Below are 16,400 nucleotides of genomic sequence, written 5' to 3'. Positions count from 1 at the left end.
TTATTGCAAAAGGAAATCAAACAAAAAGCGTTTCGAAGACAGCAAATACTTTCCAGGAATATTTTTTTTTCAGCGGTGATGTGTTACACCGCTTGTACGTCATGTTAAGCCCACACTGGCCAGACTAGTTAAAAAACAACATCTTTACGCAATAGCCTCAGTAGGTTTGTGGTTAATTGTTGACATCAGGTTTTAGCTTACAAGAACTACGAATTTTAGACGTGGACTTTGAGATAAACACGTGTCCCCAATTTTGCGGTCAAATAATTATGACGGTGGTGGTTCAAAGCAGTTGGTCTTGGGCTGGCATCCGAAAATATCTATCGAGAATGGATTAATTGAACTGCAAGCGGCGCCGCTGACGCAACAAAAAATCCCGTGACGAATTTTGTCTTCCCCCAAGAAATAATGTTTGCTACGTCATTTCCGGTGATCTTGGAAACCACGTCACTCTCCTAAAAGGGTAGACCTGTCAGAAAAAAGGCGAGGTGTAAATTTCAGTGAAATGTGGAAGGACGAAAGGTCAGACGTCAACCAACGAAGGCTCAAAATCTTGAATAAAGCGATAAGTACAAGACATTAACTACTTGCTTCGAATTTGTACAAAAACTATAAATAGGAAAATGTTTGTTTCAATGGAACCCGTAACAGACAATGGTATTGTGCGACTCGGCAAAACGGAAAGACGTCAGAATGCCTGTAAGGCCTCTTGCTGTTACTTCAATTAAATCTTTCAGATATTCTCGACGCCGCATCAAAACAATGAACTGTATGCACCACGAAATATTTTAGGAAGGAGCTTGTCCTGGACGACAAATCCAACAGGATGCAGAGTAAAAGTCTCGAATGCTTTGCTGTATTTCAGTAGTCGTATATACTCTATAACGCGCGCCTGTTTTGTTTCAGTCACCACGTCAATGTAGATGTAACAAAGCGCATACAATAACGGGACAAGAGTTGAGAACTACACTTGGCATTATTCGTTTAAACTTGACGTTAATTACGACCGTTGCGTGAAAAGTATTGTCAGTGTAACAAGGAGGGCCTTAATCCATCTCTTAAGCACTTTGGGAAAACCGTGGTCAATTTAAATGGACATATATTTATAAAATTAAAACAACAATATTATATTTGTACGATTCAATGAGCTTCTATTGCTTTGCATTGATATGCGGAGTTGAAAAACAGCAATCCACGTGACTTCAAAACTTAAAGTCTTGGATTTATCGGAAACGCTTATTTTAAGTTTGATAGTCGCACCCCGAGTCAGCTAATTATTTCCACATATATTTCTATTTAAGTGGGAGCGTTTAATTAAAGCGTTGTAATTTTTATGACTCAATTACGTCTTCAATCTCAACAGGCGGAGATAGATTGCGGGAGTCGCAAAGTTTATGTTGGGATGTGATGAGTTGATACATAAAAGTCGCAGAATTTTGGAAACGCACAGCACAGCACAGCACGAACGAGATCAACTTCACAGTATTTATGGATGTTCTTTATTCGACCGCACAATGCGCGCGTTTTTCGGTAAAGTTGAACGAACGTGTGTGTTGCGTGAAAGGAAGGATACCATCAACTCTTCGCCTTCCGCCAGAACTTCTAAAATCTTTTTTAAAAACGGACAAAGTTTGTACTTTCACGGTCGGTTGTGTTGTTGTGCGTGCACAATGGCTTTCATGCCCCACACCTAACACCACACTGCAACTATACAACATGTAGAGTTCGTTGGGCAAAAACACGAGACATTAATCATACAAGCGTGGCCTTTTGACAAGGATTACACACCTTATATGGTAGCTAGCTTATATAAGGGCACTGTAACGGGAAAAAGTTGTCGACATACTTTCGCGACGACCCTTCCACGAATCAACGCGAGCGGAACTGGACCGTAATGCCTAGAGTCACGTGACACTGAGCTGTTGTCCCCTTCCAGCCAGATGTGGCCACGCGGAACACACGTCCTGTTCTCCCAACGTGTCCTGCATGGTGGAGGAATAGAAATACATGTTACCAGCATTCGAAATATGGCAAGATCGTATTTTGGTGGTTACATGCGAATGTGACCGCATATGTAAACACAGTTAAGCGACAATGTACTTTTTGGGAATGTTCAGAATTACGATAGTTCGTCTCTGTTGTTTTGGTCCCTAGTTTTGGTACACAACGGATAGACATTGACCAAAAATACCACAAAGTAGAAATATATGTGCCTGCTAGTGTAAAAGCTACCACAGTACCACAGCCAACAGCTGCACTGATAAGACCTTATAGGTCGAAACAGTGTGTACACCCTGTCTGCAGCTCTCAATTTTCAGAATTATTTTTTACCACAAAATCCATCACCTGATCCATGTCACTGCTGGCAGACGAGCAGGCATAATAACATCGGAAGTTATCGGGGAAGGGATTTTGCATGACATTGCGCGTATGCAAATGCTTTTCGTAGGCTGGGTGCACGTTTTAGTGACAGACATGAATTAAATCATCGCTACGTGTTATACCGCAAGGACATGCTTACCGCCAATGGTGCTTTTTATGGAGTAAAAGTATACCAGGAGCAAAATCTATAAAAACCTAAAAACCTAAAAAAAAAAAAAAAAAAGCATAAAAACCAACAATTTGTTCTACGATAAAGTTTTGGTGCCAATCCTTCATGCCCCACCTTGTTTAGCTCGCTTTTAATGACCTAAAAATGATTGTTATATATTTTAATTTCTCCAGAAAAGTGTTGAGATATGCAACAACTGGCATGACCTTCAGCGCTTTCATAGATTTAAAGAAATTTCTAGTCAACCACAGGCACCGGCAAAATTAGCGTAAAACGCAAAGTTATTACAACAACTGTCAACCCTAATAATCACAACATGTCCGGACCGCGTTTCAGCATATACGTCATCGTATGACGTCATAGGCATGTTACTTTGCAACGTGTACCTGCTCGGGTCGAAGCTCAGCTTGCTGTACTTCACTTCGTCACCCTCCAGCGCAACAATTCGCTTGCAAATATATTCGCCGGGATGATCAGGTGGAGTAGCTACGACTATGTCGCCCCTGTGTGCAGAAAGGGAATGATTTCCATGTGAAAACGACAACAGGAAAACATGCAAAAGTGTGAAGGTCGGTTTTGCCTTCGCATACGTACAGTAGACGCCCAATGCCCTCTACCTGACCCAGTTGCGTTCCATTATGATATCATGCGTTTCAACAATGGCGTTTGTTTTTAAAAGAACGTTTGGTTTTCCGCATTAGAACATAGGTCACAAGTATACTTGCAGCTATAGTTGCGACAGACGCTTGAAGTATTTTTGAACGTATTTGAAAAAAAAAACGTTATTTGGTCAACAAATATGACAGCACGGTGTGCTTTCAACATCAATGGAGTGCGAAGGAGGACGACGCCCTTCGGGGAGCCTTTGCAAACATATTAGGTACACACTTAAATCGGACCGAGGTCTGTTGCATAGGAATGAGAATAAATAATGCATTTGCTCTTCAAAAAACCTCATGCAATGTTCATTATTGTTATCTCAGACAAATTTAGCGGTTTTTAGCAATTCGCGAAAGTGGGTCCACTGTCAGCTTTACAAAGCACATAGTATGCGTAGGATGTAAACTGTTGTGCTTTGTTTGGTTTACATACAGCGCTCTTTAAGTAATATATTATTAAACCTATGGCAACTTTTAATATAGCATTATCAAACCTTTGTTATGATGATTTTGCATTACGACACACAAGTTATAAGATTGAACCGGTGTAAATTTCTCTAAAAAATCGAATGCTTTTTATGAAAAATTTCTAATTGAATTCATGATAAAACTATGATGTCGAACACATGACGTGGTTTTTCGGCAAAACCAACAGTCACCAAACAAAGCGGAAGATGTACCCAAGCATCATAACACGCTTGTTACAAAGGGTCCAAACATAAAAGTATGTTAATCGCAAGCCAAAGGAAATGTCTGCAAACAAAGTATGTTTATAAAGGCGACACTAAAACCAACTAAATAGCTGACCTGAGCAGCCCTAGACATTTGTGTAACTGCCACCACACGGCTTTGTGATTAAAATTTGGTATTTTGGCGAATGTCAGCGGTTTTGCGGTTATTGGAGATTGTTGGAACTCATAAACGACAATTTAAACATAAAATATGTATGAACCATCGATTATGATCGTTCAAGTCTTTAGGGAGGGGCGTTCCACCAAGAGCCAGGATTCCATATTTTTAAACCCCGACAGGATTTGTTCGAAACTCATGAAATATTTATTAGCGAAACTTCGCCCCTTGCTTATCTCCTGTTTGATGGATGAACACGGAGCCGGTGGCTAATTACGGCAATCAAGGCACGTTGGAACTGAGCGTCATGTTGATGCAGATTTAATTCTTTGGGATTGGACATAAGTTGTATGCTGGTTATTACACAAAATGAATGCGGGTTTGGTTAAATTGGCTTCAGTCTAGCTGTCGTGCTAACACGCCTACGGCGCCAAAACGTTTTCCGAACCAAAACCAACATTTAGAGTCTTTTAAAGTCATGTTTGCCGAACGCCTTAAAGAAATCCCGCTTTTGTCTGGCCACAAAAATTCTAACAGTTCTTGTATTTTTTCCGTTTTATGTGACTTGCCTTGTTTTGTGAGCACTACTTGCGAATCAACGTTGACAGAAGAATTTAAGTCAGCAAAAATGCAATAGATGTTCACCTTCTAAATTTTTCGTATGAAGTCACTTTTTCAGCCACGCCAATTTCGTCTTCGCGTATTGTTGGCTCCATAGAAGTTCCATTGAATCGCAATATATCTACCAAGCTGTCCACTGCCGTGTACAATATGAGACCAATGCCTGCGCCACGCAAGGCTGTCGGTTTCAGATGCCACCTGCTCCAAAACCCCATCTGCCAATACAAAGCGCAATGGTAACTGTCAAAGACAACCCAGTTCAGCACAACGAACACAACATACATCATTGGAAAAGGGACTACCTTGCCTGTGTTTTTTTTTTATTTGTCACATTTCAAAACTACAGTGCAAGTTTATTGATCAATCAACTATCCCACAAAATATCAACTAAAAAAAAAAAAAAAATGGAACAGGGTAAGTTGGCTTTTGCATTAAGCAAGGACAAGAGTTGAAACTGAGGACAGAAGCAGATTAGCTACAATAATACACATTTAAGTTACTTTCATCTTAGAAAGTGTGAACATAAGTAAAAGTTGAAATTATATGTAGCAAATTTACAAAAGCATAAACATAACATAGGTCTTGTAAACCATTTTGAATTGAAATATTTGTGTTATTTCGCAACAGTAAGTAACCAAAGTTAGCCAAGTGCAAAAGACAAGACAATTACAACTAATGCATATATGTATTTACAGTTAAGGGTAAAGCTTACTCTGGAAATTTAATATCACAATGGATGGACAAAGTGCAACATAACACAAATCGACCAAACTGAGTTTTTGAATATAGCACAACAAACTATAAGGTCCTTGAGGAGGGACGCACAACCTTTTTGTTAATGCCGGCCGCATCACACAGAACAGCCGCCAGTGAGTCCATACTGATAATTTTGCATTTACTTATACATAAAATTGTAATGAAACAATATATTAAACAATTTTTCTCACACAAAAATACATGATCTTATTCTGTTTTTATAACGAAGAATGAACAATTTCATAAGCCACTTAAGTATTAACAATGAACGGCGACAATACAAATGCTTTTTTTTGTGCATGTGTACGGCCGCATGAATTAGCATCCATGGCCACATGAGGCCAAACGGTGGCAGGTTGTGCACCCCTGTCCTAGAGGAATAAAAAAGGAAAGGTCTTTCTGGAACAGTTTTTAGCAATGAGCTACTAATCAAATACAACTACTGTAAGGACTAAACAAATTAACTTTTCTCTCATAATGATGAATAGATGCAAGGATCTGCACACTGGGGACAAGATTGGCACACATCCGCCTGTCATTGCATGAAACATTACTAGATACAAGAGTTAAGTTTTACACAGGACTATATGGGCGCACATAATTTGCATAAAACCTCCGCTTATCCTTCCTTCAACATAACAGTATGTATTACAAACAAAATACAAGGCTTTATGCCTGTCATGTCCCTTTGAAACCTTCACAGTCACACAAGTTGTGGGCACATTGTGATAATGCCATATTGGTATGCAAAATAAAAGTTATAAATTTTCAAGCACCCATCTGGGATACATTACTAATTTGCTCACATGCCTGATTTGCTATAGTTTATTTTCATTGCTCAGTTGCTGTTTTGAAATAAAGCCAAGCTTTTGTACCATTTTGTATTGATCCGGTACCTCCATGAGAATCTGCAAGGCTAATACAGCTTCAGCATTTTTGCTGTTCGTGTCTTTCATTATTTGTGCATACTCCACAAACTGAAAGTTGTCAAATTGTCTTTGTGGAAGCCAGTCATCAAACTGGTGCATAATGGTCCATGGACCATCACCAACCCCAACTACTACAATACTAAGGGGATAAAATGATGCTGCAACAATTGCTTGGGCAGTTGGTTTTTCATTTACAAACTGTCCATCTGCTATTATGACAAGCAAATGAAATTGTTTCGTCCTTTCAACAATGTCTATAGCTCGGTATATGACAGGAGCATAACTGGTGGGCCCACCTAATACCACCCTAGCTGCACTTTCACGATATGCCATTAGAACATCATGAAAATCAGCACAAGGTTGATTGTCTTTGCGTAATGAAAAAGCAGATTGGTCCTTGCATATTGAATCACCGAATCCAAATGCATGAATCCCAACACTCTTTGCTTGTTTTTCCAATGGCCCATTGTACTGAATCTGACCAACACTTATAAAATTTCTCAATGTGTGGCCTAATACAGTAATGACATGCTGATAAGGGTTGTGCAAGGCTTTCGAAGTTACGTTGTGTAACGAAAATCCACGATTAGATGACCTGCCCTGCCATTCATTGCTTGCTGTGAAATCGATTCCTAACATGAGTTGGCACTTCTCAAGCCCAGCATCCTTCATAGCATTGGTGACATCATCAAAAGACTGAAATCTGTCAACAAACGCCCGAAACACAAAGGGATCCGGTTTGCCTGTATTCCATTCAACATAATTATTGTTGGCTGGATCTGTGAGTGTATTTATGAAAGCCTTGAAAATGGTGCTTAGAGGTCTCTCATGTTGTTGTATAGCCTTGTGATTGTCATTTTCCTGCTTTTCATTGTCTTTGCTTCCCTTGAAATTGTACGTAACATACAAATAGTACAAACATGCTGCGCCGATCAGAAATAGAAATAATGACATTTCCTTACATGGTTACACCGCCTCGACTATAAAATAAATGTATCAGTGAGTAATTTATATAGTCTAAGTTGATACCTCACACTTGTCACAGGAAGGCGTTGTCTGGGCGTCATTGCAACAACCACCTTCGTCGAACGAAACTCACAACGTGACTAACCACCACTTCCACCTTTTTTCCCAGAACGTGTTGTGTTTTTTCAGATTTGTTCACGTGACTTTTTGTTGACACTTGTATTGATACGCTTGAGTTGTTTTAATAAGATTTTGATTTTTTTTAAATTTATTCCTGTGCTATTCAAAAATTAATTGCAACACAACAAGTATCGATAACTAAAAATTAGCGAATCGTCAGTGGTTGTAATATTTAGACATTCAGAAGATCTAAACTAAATTTTACTTTAACTTTGTTGATAAGAAATACAGAACCACAACCAATCGAGCATTCAGAGACGCTGCTGCCATTTTGTGTGACGTGACGTCGAGATACAAAACAGGTCAAGCGTGCGAATAGCAAAGTTTACTGCCCTGTTTGTCGTTTTCAATAGTTCTGCAAAGTCAATAAAGTCACAAGCAGGTTTAGCTCTGCTTGTTTTGTTTGAAAGCAGGGCAAAATATAATTTGCAAGTTTTTCATTGTATCTGTACTTACTATTCAGTATATCTGCATTCACTGTTCATTCAGAAACAAGTATTTACTAATTTTAGATCAGTGAAATTAATTTTTACAAATATAGACTTTAAATATTCATGGTTAGAATAGGCAACAATGCTTGGATTAATATGGCTATAGTTAAAACGAAGTTTTAACCCGAAAAAATTATTTTATAGATGTAGCATTATGGCATAATTCAGACTTAAGGTTAAATATTACTTTATTGCCATGGCTTCCACACCACCTCAAACTGAAAAGCCATTCCATTACACATACTTAAAAGAGTTTCGGGTAAATCAGTGCCCTTTATTTTTGCAACACAAATGCACTCAACATCGGCCGTTTACCTGTTTCCATTGGCACTTTTCCAATCAACGCCGACGAAGGCCAGTTCGACGCCGAGATGGCACTTTCAACTATAGTGCTGATGCATACTGCAGTAAATATGATGAGACTACTGGGATTTGTCCAGATGGTGATGATTGTGCATTTATACACAGGTCAGGTTTTAAAATTATTCTTCTGTCTTGCTTGTTGAAAATTTGAATGTGACATGAAATTTCTTGTTTTATGTGGAAGTTGTTTTTTCTGCTTGAAACCATTGTGCTTACCACTTTAGAAATACCGGTGATACTGAGAGAAGATACCACTTGCGCTACTACAAGACAGGAACATGCATTCATGAAACTGACTCGAGAGGCAACTGTGTGAAAAATGGCCCTCACTGTGCTTTTGCCCATGGCTCCACTGATTTGAGACCACCTGTGTATGATATAAGAGAACAGCAGTGCAATGAACAAGTCCAACAGAACCAATCGTGCCCTATAGCAGACCAGCCACCAATGCAAGATAGCATTAATTTGACAGAAAAAATAGTAAATGATGATCCAAAATGGCAAGATGCAAATTATGTTTTGGCCAATTACAAAACAGAGTTGTGCAAGAGGCCTCCACGCCTGTGCAGACAGGGCTATGCATGTCCACAGTATCACAATGCAAAAGATAGGCGCAGAAATCCAAAGAAATACAAATACAGGTTGGTTTGATATGCTCCTAATCATTACATATAGATCAGTGTATGATCTTCATATCATTACGAAAACATTGTTTGTGGTAATCTTAAACAATGAAAGGTAAAACACATTACCATACTTTGTGAATATCATGCAAGGTGTTGTGTTTTTATTAGACCCCTCATTCCTGTGACTGAAATAGATTTTGTGTCATATATATGTTGCTGTTATTCTAAAACACACTCAATTTTGTTAAAACAGAACACTGTGTGCTCACAGATAGCATACTAACACATATTTTTCATTAATGTATCTGCATGGACTGATTGATTTTTACCACCCAAAGACCCAAAAGAATGTTTATAAAACATATTGTTGACACAGATCAGGGGTGCTCAACATTGGTTGAAAGAGTTGTGGAAAAATAAAATTGGCTAGTGTTGCGCAAATATGGTTGTTAATATTACATGATTACATAGCATTTCACTGTTTATGATTACAGTTGTACAGACTGCACTCTCTAAAGCATTTATTACTGCCAATAAATAATTCTTACACACTGATATGTACAAGCCAAGTTTTGTCAAACTATACCATTTATGACCATGAATTCATTGATTTATTTGTAATAAGTAAATCTGTGTTCATGATGTATTTGTCGTAACAACAAAAAGGGAACTTTTCGGCAACAATGGTAAACATATCATATTTACTTTGTGTGTTTTCGCTTAGATCAAGCCCATGTCCCATTGTTAAGCAAGGTGACGATTGGAAAGATCCCTCTTGTTGCGACAAGGGAGACAGTTGCCAATACTGCCACACACGCACTGAACAGCAATTCCACCCAGAGATATATAAAAGTACCAAATGCCACGACATGACCCAAACAGGTTATTGTCCTCGTGGCCCTTTCTGCGCCTTTGCTCACGTTGAACAAGAAATCAGGATTGTGGAGGACCAAAATGGAGGTATGGGTGGACAAAGTGCCCAAATTGATGTAGATAACGACCCACGCAAGCAAAGAAACAGCTACAACTCTGTCATGAACGTCTACGAAACGCCATCTGCCCTTGATAGCAACCATATGTGGAGCGATTTTGCACGAAACTTCGGTCAAGAAAATGAGTATAGTCGAAGTATGCCAAACCAGTCTATGCTGAGCGAGTACGCCATGAGTCGCAGCTTCCCGACATGTCCATCACCTGTCGCGAAACCGCGCACAACGTCCTTGAGTAACGGAAAAGGAGATCACTATTCAAAGGCCCCGGGATCTGAACGCATCAGCGGCGAAAGCCCGTTCATAAATAATTACGCCGCTCCCTCTGCATGGACCGGCTCTGCGGCCGATGTAACATCCCAGCAGGGTGTCGTGGGTCGTTTAAACAGCGACGCTGTGCCGTTCTACCCACCGGATGAGACTGTTGACTCCGTGGTGGGCAATGCATTGGATGACTTGGAGATAGATGACGGAAAACACGATGCTAACAATTTACATGAGGCCAAGATGAAGGCGGGGTCAGTATGGGCTCAGCAATCATTCCCGATGTCTGATCCAGTCAATATACCGCACGATGCTGTGCGTGCCAATGTGCCGCGAAATCCAATGCCTTCCATATCACCAACGTCACTTGCCAACGCGTTTAGCACCGAACCTATGCCGGGAATGACGTCTTCGGTTCCCTACGTGGGTGCTTTCCCCGCTAGCGTGGGAACGCCAGGCAGTCTTCCAGGGTCTATCATGAGTGTTTCTTTGGGCAGCGCGGCACCGGGAGATTTGGAACACATGCAGATGAAGTGCAGACAATGGGAGGAGTCGTGGAATCAGGCGAAAGTGGCGTGCGACGCGTGGAAACGAGAAGCCACGGAAGCTAACGAGCGCGCGAGGATTGCAGAGGAACGCAGCAATATGACGATAGAGCGATGTCGTATTCTGGAACAACAGCTTCAAGCGGTTATGGAGCAAAAAGATTTTCCAGGTCGTGGAGGCGGCGGCGATGGGCCGAAGGGTTGTGCCCACCTTCACCAATCGTATAGCGTTGAAGAATTGGGAAAATTTACGCTCGCACAGCTGCAGGAGTTACAGGGTCGTTACAAGGGCGATTTGACGCAAGTTGAACAAATGATATGGGATTTGCTCGTGCAATCCCAAAAGTAAAACTGAAACAAATTGTTTTATTAGTTAGCTCGAATGAACTTTTATGATTAATTAACCAACGAACGATGATGTAACATACTGACAATGGTATCGCTCCGCCGTTTTTAAGCGGTTTTACTTGTTGTAGTTTTCTGTCGATTGTTTTGTACATATCCCGCATCGATGCCTTAGCGACCACGTCAGTAGTGGGTAAAAGTTTCCGCGACGTTTTATTACGTTTTTCTTATTGTGGCCGGGATTCTAGCATGTGTGGAACAAACCATAGCCTGCAAAACAAGCCTTTCCCTATTCTGTCCCGCCATCTCGTTTAACGACCAAAAACTACTTTTGTGGCCTTTGCCCGTCCACTGGGGGGCGACCTTTAGTCGCTCGGTTTAATTCCAGTGGTTCCCCTAATAGTCTTAACTGTAATTTTAAAGTAATATTTCAACCATTTGCTTAAAAATGTTAAAATTTGACCGAGACCGAGTAAGACCGCCCTCTGCGTTGACGTGGTACTGCTGTACATAACAACCTGGTACACCATCTGGAGGACGGGAAAGTTTCAATGCATTTTATGTCCTGTAATCGTTTATGTTTTAACCAAACAACTTTTACCGAGCGTGTATCGTACCACATCAGCCGCCCGTAAAGGCTATTATTTTTCTACGTCGTTGCAGAGCCAAAGCTATACCCCCAGCATTAAAGCCGATGCAACCGTTTTTGTCTCAGGAACTGACTGCCTAACAATTCTTCTGAATCTACACGTAGAAACCTTTATATTGTTACTCCCACCATTCTGTACGGGGTTCATAACTTGCTGGTGCTTGCTTCGTAAGAGAAATGTATTTTATAAATCAATTCAATTTTTTTTGCCGCGGCCATTCATTTAGCGTCGTCGCACGAGATCATCGAGTATGTTTATTGTGTTGCCCCGTTTCGGATGCCTGAGAGTGCCTGAATCGAGACATGAAATATATAACAACCCGTGTACAATTCAAAGCGACAGATCCACAGATAATTTGGTAAATTATGTGCACTTTCTGGAACCAAGGTGTGGCCATAAAAGCAGTGGAAAATCTTCAGAAGTCGCCACAAACGTTCCATGTTGAAGGTGATGCGATTCTGCCAAGGAAATTATTTATAAACGTTTACCAAATTACGTGTAGTTTCTAGTTGTTTTATGTTTGTTTGTTGCGGCCGACAAATTTGCAACCGCTTTTTGTTTGGTGCTTAAAGCAGTAAGTTTAGAGAACTTATATACCCCCAAATCCATATGGCAATAACACGCAAGATAGCCTGTAGGTATGTTGCAGTGAAAAACAATTCCCGTAAAAAGAAAAAAAAAAGTATTTATTTTAACCGCCAGAGTGAGCCCTAGAGCAGTTTATCACGCGTGCACAATCCTATTAGTTAAACCAGGCAAGGCCCAGTTTAAAGGCTTTTTGCAGAGTATGCTGTCCAAGTCATTCCAATTTCTTGTTTATATGGCAAAGGTAAAGTGTGTGAATATTAATTGAAGTGGCCGTCCCGTGCTATTTCGTTAGCGGCAACGACTTAGTAGCGATAGCGAATCTTTTTGCCAAAAAATGTCTCGTGGGCATCGTTTTGGAGCTTGCAGAATGTCAAAACTTGTCCCGTGTCACGTTGTGGGTTAATGGGGTCAGTTCCAACCAAGACACACCGCATAAAATAAACTTGCGTAGTTGCCTGGACCGACAACGCCAGGGGTCGCACTGGGGAGATTCGATTAATTATTGATGATGGTTTCCTAACTAAAGTGATCCAGATCATAACGGATCGCTGATTCGGATTCTTGCAACGAAAACTGTGACTCGAATGAACTGCTTGCTGAGAATCATCCACGCAATTTGCCAGGCGTTTCTTGTTTGCAATGGAAACCACCAGAAGAATTGATGTTTGGGATTACATGGAAGCACTAGCTCTCTTTCAGATTGGCACCAAATTGGCCATGACCGATATTGATTAAATAGACCCACAATCAACAAAACAGAATTTTAAATACACACACAAAACAAAAATTACACAGGTCGTGTATTGAAAGATGAACAAACGCTCAGGAAATTCACGACGTTCTCTATACCTACAGCGGGTCCGCCAGGTGCGCTGTGGACAATGTTACGTCTGTGCTCTGGCTGATGAGCGGGAACATCATTGATTTTTTTTCAGTTCTTCACCATCACACTGCGCTTATAGATTTCTTTGTCCTAGACAGTCGGTCGCTTTAATCCGGCGAGCACACACGTCGCCTGCACCCGCCAAATGCCCCCCTGTCTTGACAAACAAAGCATTCCCCGATGCGGACGACACTGTTCTGCACTCCCAGGATACGATGACTTCTAAAAATACGGAACTGAGCCAAAGGGTTTGTTGTTCGGAGAAAAGGACGTTTGGTTTCATCGCAATGTCTGTAATGTCAGGTCAGTAGGAACTAAACCAACATTGTACTTGCTTATGTGAACCATTATAGTGACATCGGTGCAATCGTGTTATCATGTAGGTGCCGCGATGTTGCGTATTTGGTGACTTAAATGTCATCAGGTTGTAAACGGGATATGTCACACCAGAAATAACTGTCATCTGAGGATATTTAAATCTTTGTCGTGAAACCCAGTAATAATATATACTGTATACCAAAGATTGCATGATTTAATGCTCCCACACGCCACTAGGTGAAATATTTCTATGTCCAAGGATTGCGCAAACTCTGCTGCCTCAGGTTCACAGATCCGAGCTGTCTGCAGAAGAAAATTGGCGTAAAAATGACATCCAGTGCATTTTGGCGCTTTGGGGCACCAAAGTTTACGCAAGGCTCAAATACCGAGCGGCGCGAAAAGCCATTAGGCTAGTCGAAAAGTTCAAGCGCTGGCCAGTTTTTAAACCCGAGTCCTTAGGCCTTTATGCCACCACTTCAGAGTTGTTGACTGGCGTCAAACTCGGTGCCGTGTCCAGGCTGTTTATGATGCTGGCAAAGTGTTTGAACGGATTTTTGGTTAACCGCCGCGTTGTGGTTCGCTGACGCGTTTAAAAATATCAGTCCTTATTGCCGGGATGTCAGAGGCAATAAGCTGAGAAAGTCATTAACGATATAAGGCAACAACTTGTCCGTTGCCACAACACACTTGGGAAAAATAAAATGGGTTTCCATAAAGTAATTCAGGCATTTCTGCATCGCGCGTTGACAACAAATCGGAAAGCGGAAGCAGCGAAGGGGTTCTGATGGTCCTCCCGGCAGCTGAGGGTCCACTTGGTTCCGTACGGTGCATTGTCCAAAGACAGCCCCTGGACACCTGACGTAAATCGACCGCACTAACACGGAAAAGCTGTCGCTATTGTTGTTGTTGTTGTCAGCTCCTGAATCGCTGACGTAAGAGAGACAAGCAAAGAGAAATATCCCAGCGAAATAAAGGCTGCCAGTCATTCTAATTGGCCTCCGTTTTGGGTGCCTGCCAAATTGGAAACAATGGATTCCCAGCTTAAAATCACGTGCGTGAGAGGAATGGCTCCTAAGGGTGTTGCGAAATTTTCGGCAACGACCGGAGCCGAAAAAAAGAGGCCGTGTCAATCAAAGTGACAGGCAGCTCGGGTCTCCCTATAAAAGTACAGACAAGGGGTTATCCATCATAATTTAGCACAAGAATATTAACGTGTCTTCGTACGCCTGCACCAAGGAAATACGTTTTTGGAAAACTAGCGTTCATACGAGCTGTGCTTAAAAACAAAAAGTGCGTATTGTAAGTCTTTTCTCAACTTTGCGGTGAAATGATCAACGTTGTTTGTTTGCAGAAAAGAAAAATGCAGATTTGCTTGTTGAGCCTCGCTTTGTGCCTCGTGGTGGCAAATGCCTCCGGAAAGAGTTTTATTGGTAAAATCTCGCTTGGAAGGCTCCAAAAGGTTCAAACCAGGTATAATGGACTGTTTTATCATTCCTTTTTGTTGCGAGAAAATCCGTTGGATGTTTCTGGTGCTTTGTAGTTGTTTTGCTGTAAAATGCGAAGTTTTGAAGTAAGCAAAATCGTACCATCTGTCACAATACATAAACAAGAATATGGGTTTGTTTTTGGTCAACTGTAACCTTATCTAAACGTTACCTTAACACAGGGTAAGACGGGGAGCCTCCAACGCGGATATTGCGATAACAGAACACAACAACCGAAAAATGCAGACCCTCCTTCGCCAGCTCTACTTACATAGACTCCTGGAGAATATGACGAAACGAGGAACAACCAGCGTTCCTTCACAGAATGTCATTATCCCCTCTTCAACCAAGTCTAGTGAGTATGAAAACAATAACGTATACCCGTTTGTTATTTTTTTGGCCATATATGAAAAGGATTTTGCGAACCTTATGATTGGATTTAGGTTTTTTTTGTTTCTAAGAATAAATAGATTGTCCCAAACTGTTGACAACAGTAAATAAATAAAACATGCCAATGCTTTTAACAGTATGGACCAATCTCTTTATTCTTAAAATTATGAGCAGATCCCCAAATAGTGTTCCTAGGCTTTTTAGTTGATTACCAAATAAAGGAATCAAGCAGAAAATCGCTGTGACCAACGAAACTATTTTTGGGTTCTTTTGCAGGCGGTTCAAGCGACGATGTGTATCGAATTATCGATTACAAAAGAGATCTTATGTCAAGGGTCCAAGGTAACGAATTAACCCAAGACGAAAATTGCCCATGAAGAAATTTCACAATACGAATTTAAAGCTGACAATAACAAAATACTGCTGAACAAACGTACTTTCACTATATATGTAAAAAAACAATGATCAGACCCTTAACAGTTTTAGTTTTGTAGTATTGGTTGACATCCCGCCGCAAAGAAACTGACACCTTACTAAAGACATACTCTTCGCAGATTTGCGTGCGCTTGTGGGCGAAAAATGGCTGTCGTCCCTTGAGCCCCTCGACGTGGAACGACTTCTTACATCAGGGGAGAACCTTCGAGAACCCGAAAACGGAGAAACAACCGGCTACCAGTTTAAAAGCTCGGATGAAGTTATGATGTCGCCGTATGAGGACCACTTTGACTATGTTCCTGTCAGTTATGACCTTGTGGAATAAAGTGGTATCCAGAACTGATTATTTTTATCACTACGTCTTATAACCATATGCTCTGTTGTTTCCTTTTTTGTCGGCCGTGGTGTCAGAGCACCGGTTCATGCTTATTTGTGTTTCACGTTTCGTCCTTGCCTCGCTGTGACTTTGAAATAAACTTGTGGTCTTCTAACTATTCTCCATACTGAGCTCCCAGTGC

At 41.0% G+C, this 16,400-nt stretch overlaps 4 protein-coding genes across 8 annotated transcripts; 2 read left to right on the top strand and 2 right to left on the bottom strand.

The window, feature by feature from the left end:
• Window positions 1-7: 7 nt before the first annotated feature.
• Window positions 8-7,440, bottom strand: LOC145899438 (mitochondrial inner membrane protease subunit 1-like). Of its 5 annotated transcripts, none has more exons than XM_082988220.1 (5): window positions 7,395-7,440; window positions 4,705-4,895; window positions 2,938-3,054; window positions 1,847-1,982; window positions 8-469 (listed from the first exon to the last, which is right to left on the bottom strand). In XM_082988220.1, the coding sequence occupies exons 2-5, from the start codon at window positions 4,893-4,895 to the stop codon at window positions 416-418; spliced, it is 498 nt and encodes a 165-aa protein (XP_082844346.1). In that variant the 5' UTR covers window positions 7,395-7,440; the 3' UTR covers window positions 8-415. The 5 variants fall into 5 exon arrangements, with proteins under 5 accessions (XP_082844346.1, XP_082844344.1, XP_082844345.1 ...); XM_082988218.1 differs by lacking the exon at window positions 7,395-7,440 and adding an exon at window positions 4,963-5,069; XM_082988219.1 differs by lacking the exon at window positions 7,395-7,440 and adding an exon at window positions 4,983-5,069.
• LOC145899437 (uncharacterized) lies at window positions 5,070-7,341 on the bottom strand. The gene has a single exon (XM_082988216.1). It carries the CDS (start codon window positions 7,317-7,319, stop codon window positions 6,255-6,257), a length of 1,065 nt encoding a protein of 354 aa, XP_082844342.1. The 5' UTR covers window positions 7,320-7,341; the 3' UTR covers window positions 5,070-6,254.
• Window positions 7,441-8,150: 710 nt separating the features above from the next.
• Window positions 8,151-12,107, top strand: LOC145899436 (RING finger protein unkempt homolog). The gene is made up of 3 exons (XM_082988214.1): window positions 8,151-8,470; window positions 8,590-9,006; window positions 9,716-12,107. The coding sequence occupies exons 1-3, from the start codon at window positions 8,199-8,201 to the stop codon at window positions 11,136-11,138; spliced, it is 2,112 nt and encodes a 703-aa protein (XP_082844340.1). The 5' UTR covers window positions 8,151-8,198; the 3' UTR covers window positions 11,139-12,107.
• A 2,667-nt stretch (window positions 12,108-14,774) lies between these two features.
• On the top strand, window positions 14,775-16,332 carry LOC145899296 (uncharacterized). The gene is made up of 5 exons (XM_082988033.1): window positions 14,775-14,863; window positions 14,925-15,043; window positions 15,240-15,412; window positions 15,724-15,789; window positions 16,002-16,332. The coding sequence occupies exons 2-5, from the start codon at window positions 14,934-14,936 to the stop codon at window positions 16,205-16,207; spliced, it is 555 nt and encodes a 184-aa protein (XP_082844159.1). The 5' UTR covers window positions 14,775-14,863; window positions 14,925-14,933; the 3' UTR covers window positions 16,208-16,332.
• The last annotated feature ends 68 nt before the right edge of the window (window positions 16,333-16,400 follow it).

Source organism: Ascidia mentula, chromosome 4, assembly GCF_947561715.1.
Source record: "Ascidia mentula chromosome 4, kaAscMent1.1, whole genome shotgun sequence".
Classification (NCBI taxonomy): domain Eukaryota; kingdom Metazoa; phylum Chordata; class Ascidiacea; order Phlebobranchia; family Ascidiidae; genus Ascidia; species Ascidia mentula.
The sequence above is the reverse complement of the archived record's forward strand: the minus strand, read 5'-3'. Positions and strand labels throughout refer to the sequence as shown.

Excerpts from the sequence above, each read along its gene's own strand:
- LOC145899438 (XM_082988217.1), bottom strand. The coding sequence starts at position 4,967 with ATGATGTATGTTGTGTTCGTTGTGCTGAACTGGGTTGTCTTTGACAGT. Across the intron at positions 1,983-2,937 it reads CTGAGCTTCGACCCGAGCAG|GACACGTTGGGAGAACAGGA; the intron begins GTACACGTTGCA and ends TCCACCATGCAG. Across the intron at positions 470-1,846 it reads GTGGAAGGGTCGTCGCGAAA|GTCTACCCTTTTAGGAGAGT; the intron begins GTATGTCGACAA and ends TTTTTCTGACAG.
- LOC145899437 (XM_082988216.1), bottom strand. The coding sequence starts at position 7,319 with ATGTCATTATTTCTATTTCTGATCGGCGCAGCATGTTTGTACTATTTG.
- LOC145899436 (XM_082988214.1), top strand. The coding sequence starts at position 8,199 with ATGGCTTCCACACCACCTCAAACTGAAAAGCCATTCCATTACACATAC. Across the intron at positions 8,471-8,589 it reads GATTGTGCATTTATACACAG|AAATACCGGTGATACTGAGA; the intron begins GTCAGGTTTTAA and ends TTACCACTTTAG. Across the intron at positions 9,007-9,715 it reads CCAAAGAAATACAAATACAG|ATCAAGCCCATGTCCCATTG; the intron begins GTTGGTTTGATA and ends GTTTTCGCTTAG.
- LOC145899296 (XM_082988033.1), top strand. The coding sequence starts at position 14,934 with ATGCAGATTTGCTTGTTGAGCCTCGCTTTGTGCCTCGTGGTGGCAAAT. Across the intron at positions 15,044-15,239 it reads CTCCAAAAGGTTCAAACCAG|GGTAAGACGGGGAGCCTCCA; the intron begins GTATAATGGACT and ends ACCTTAACACAG. Across the intron at positions 15,413-15,723 it reads CCCCTCTTCAACCAAGTCTA|GCGGTTCAAGCGACGATGTG; the intron begins GTGAGTATGAAA and ends GTTCTTTTGCAG.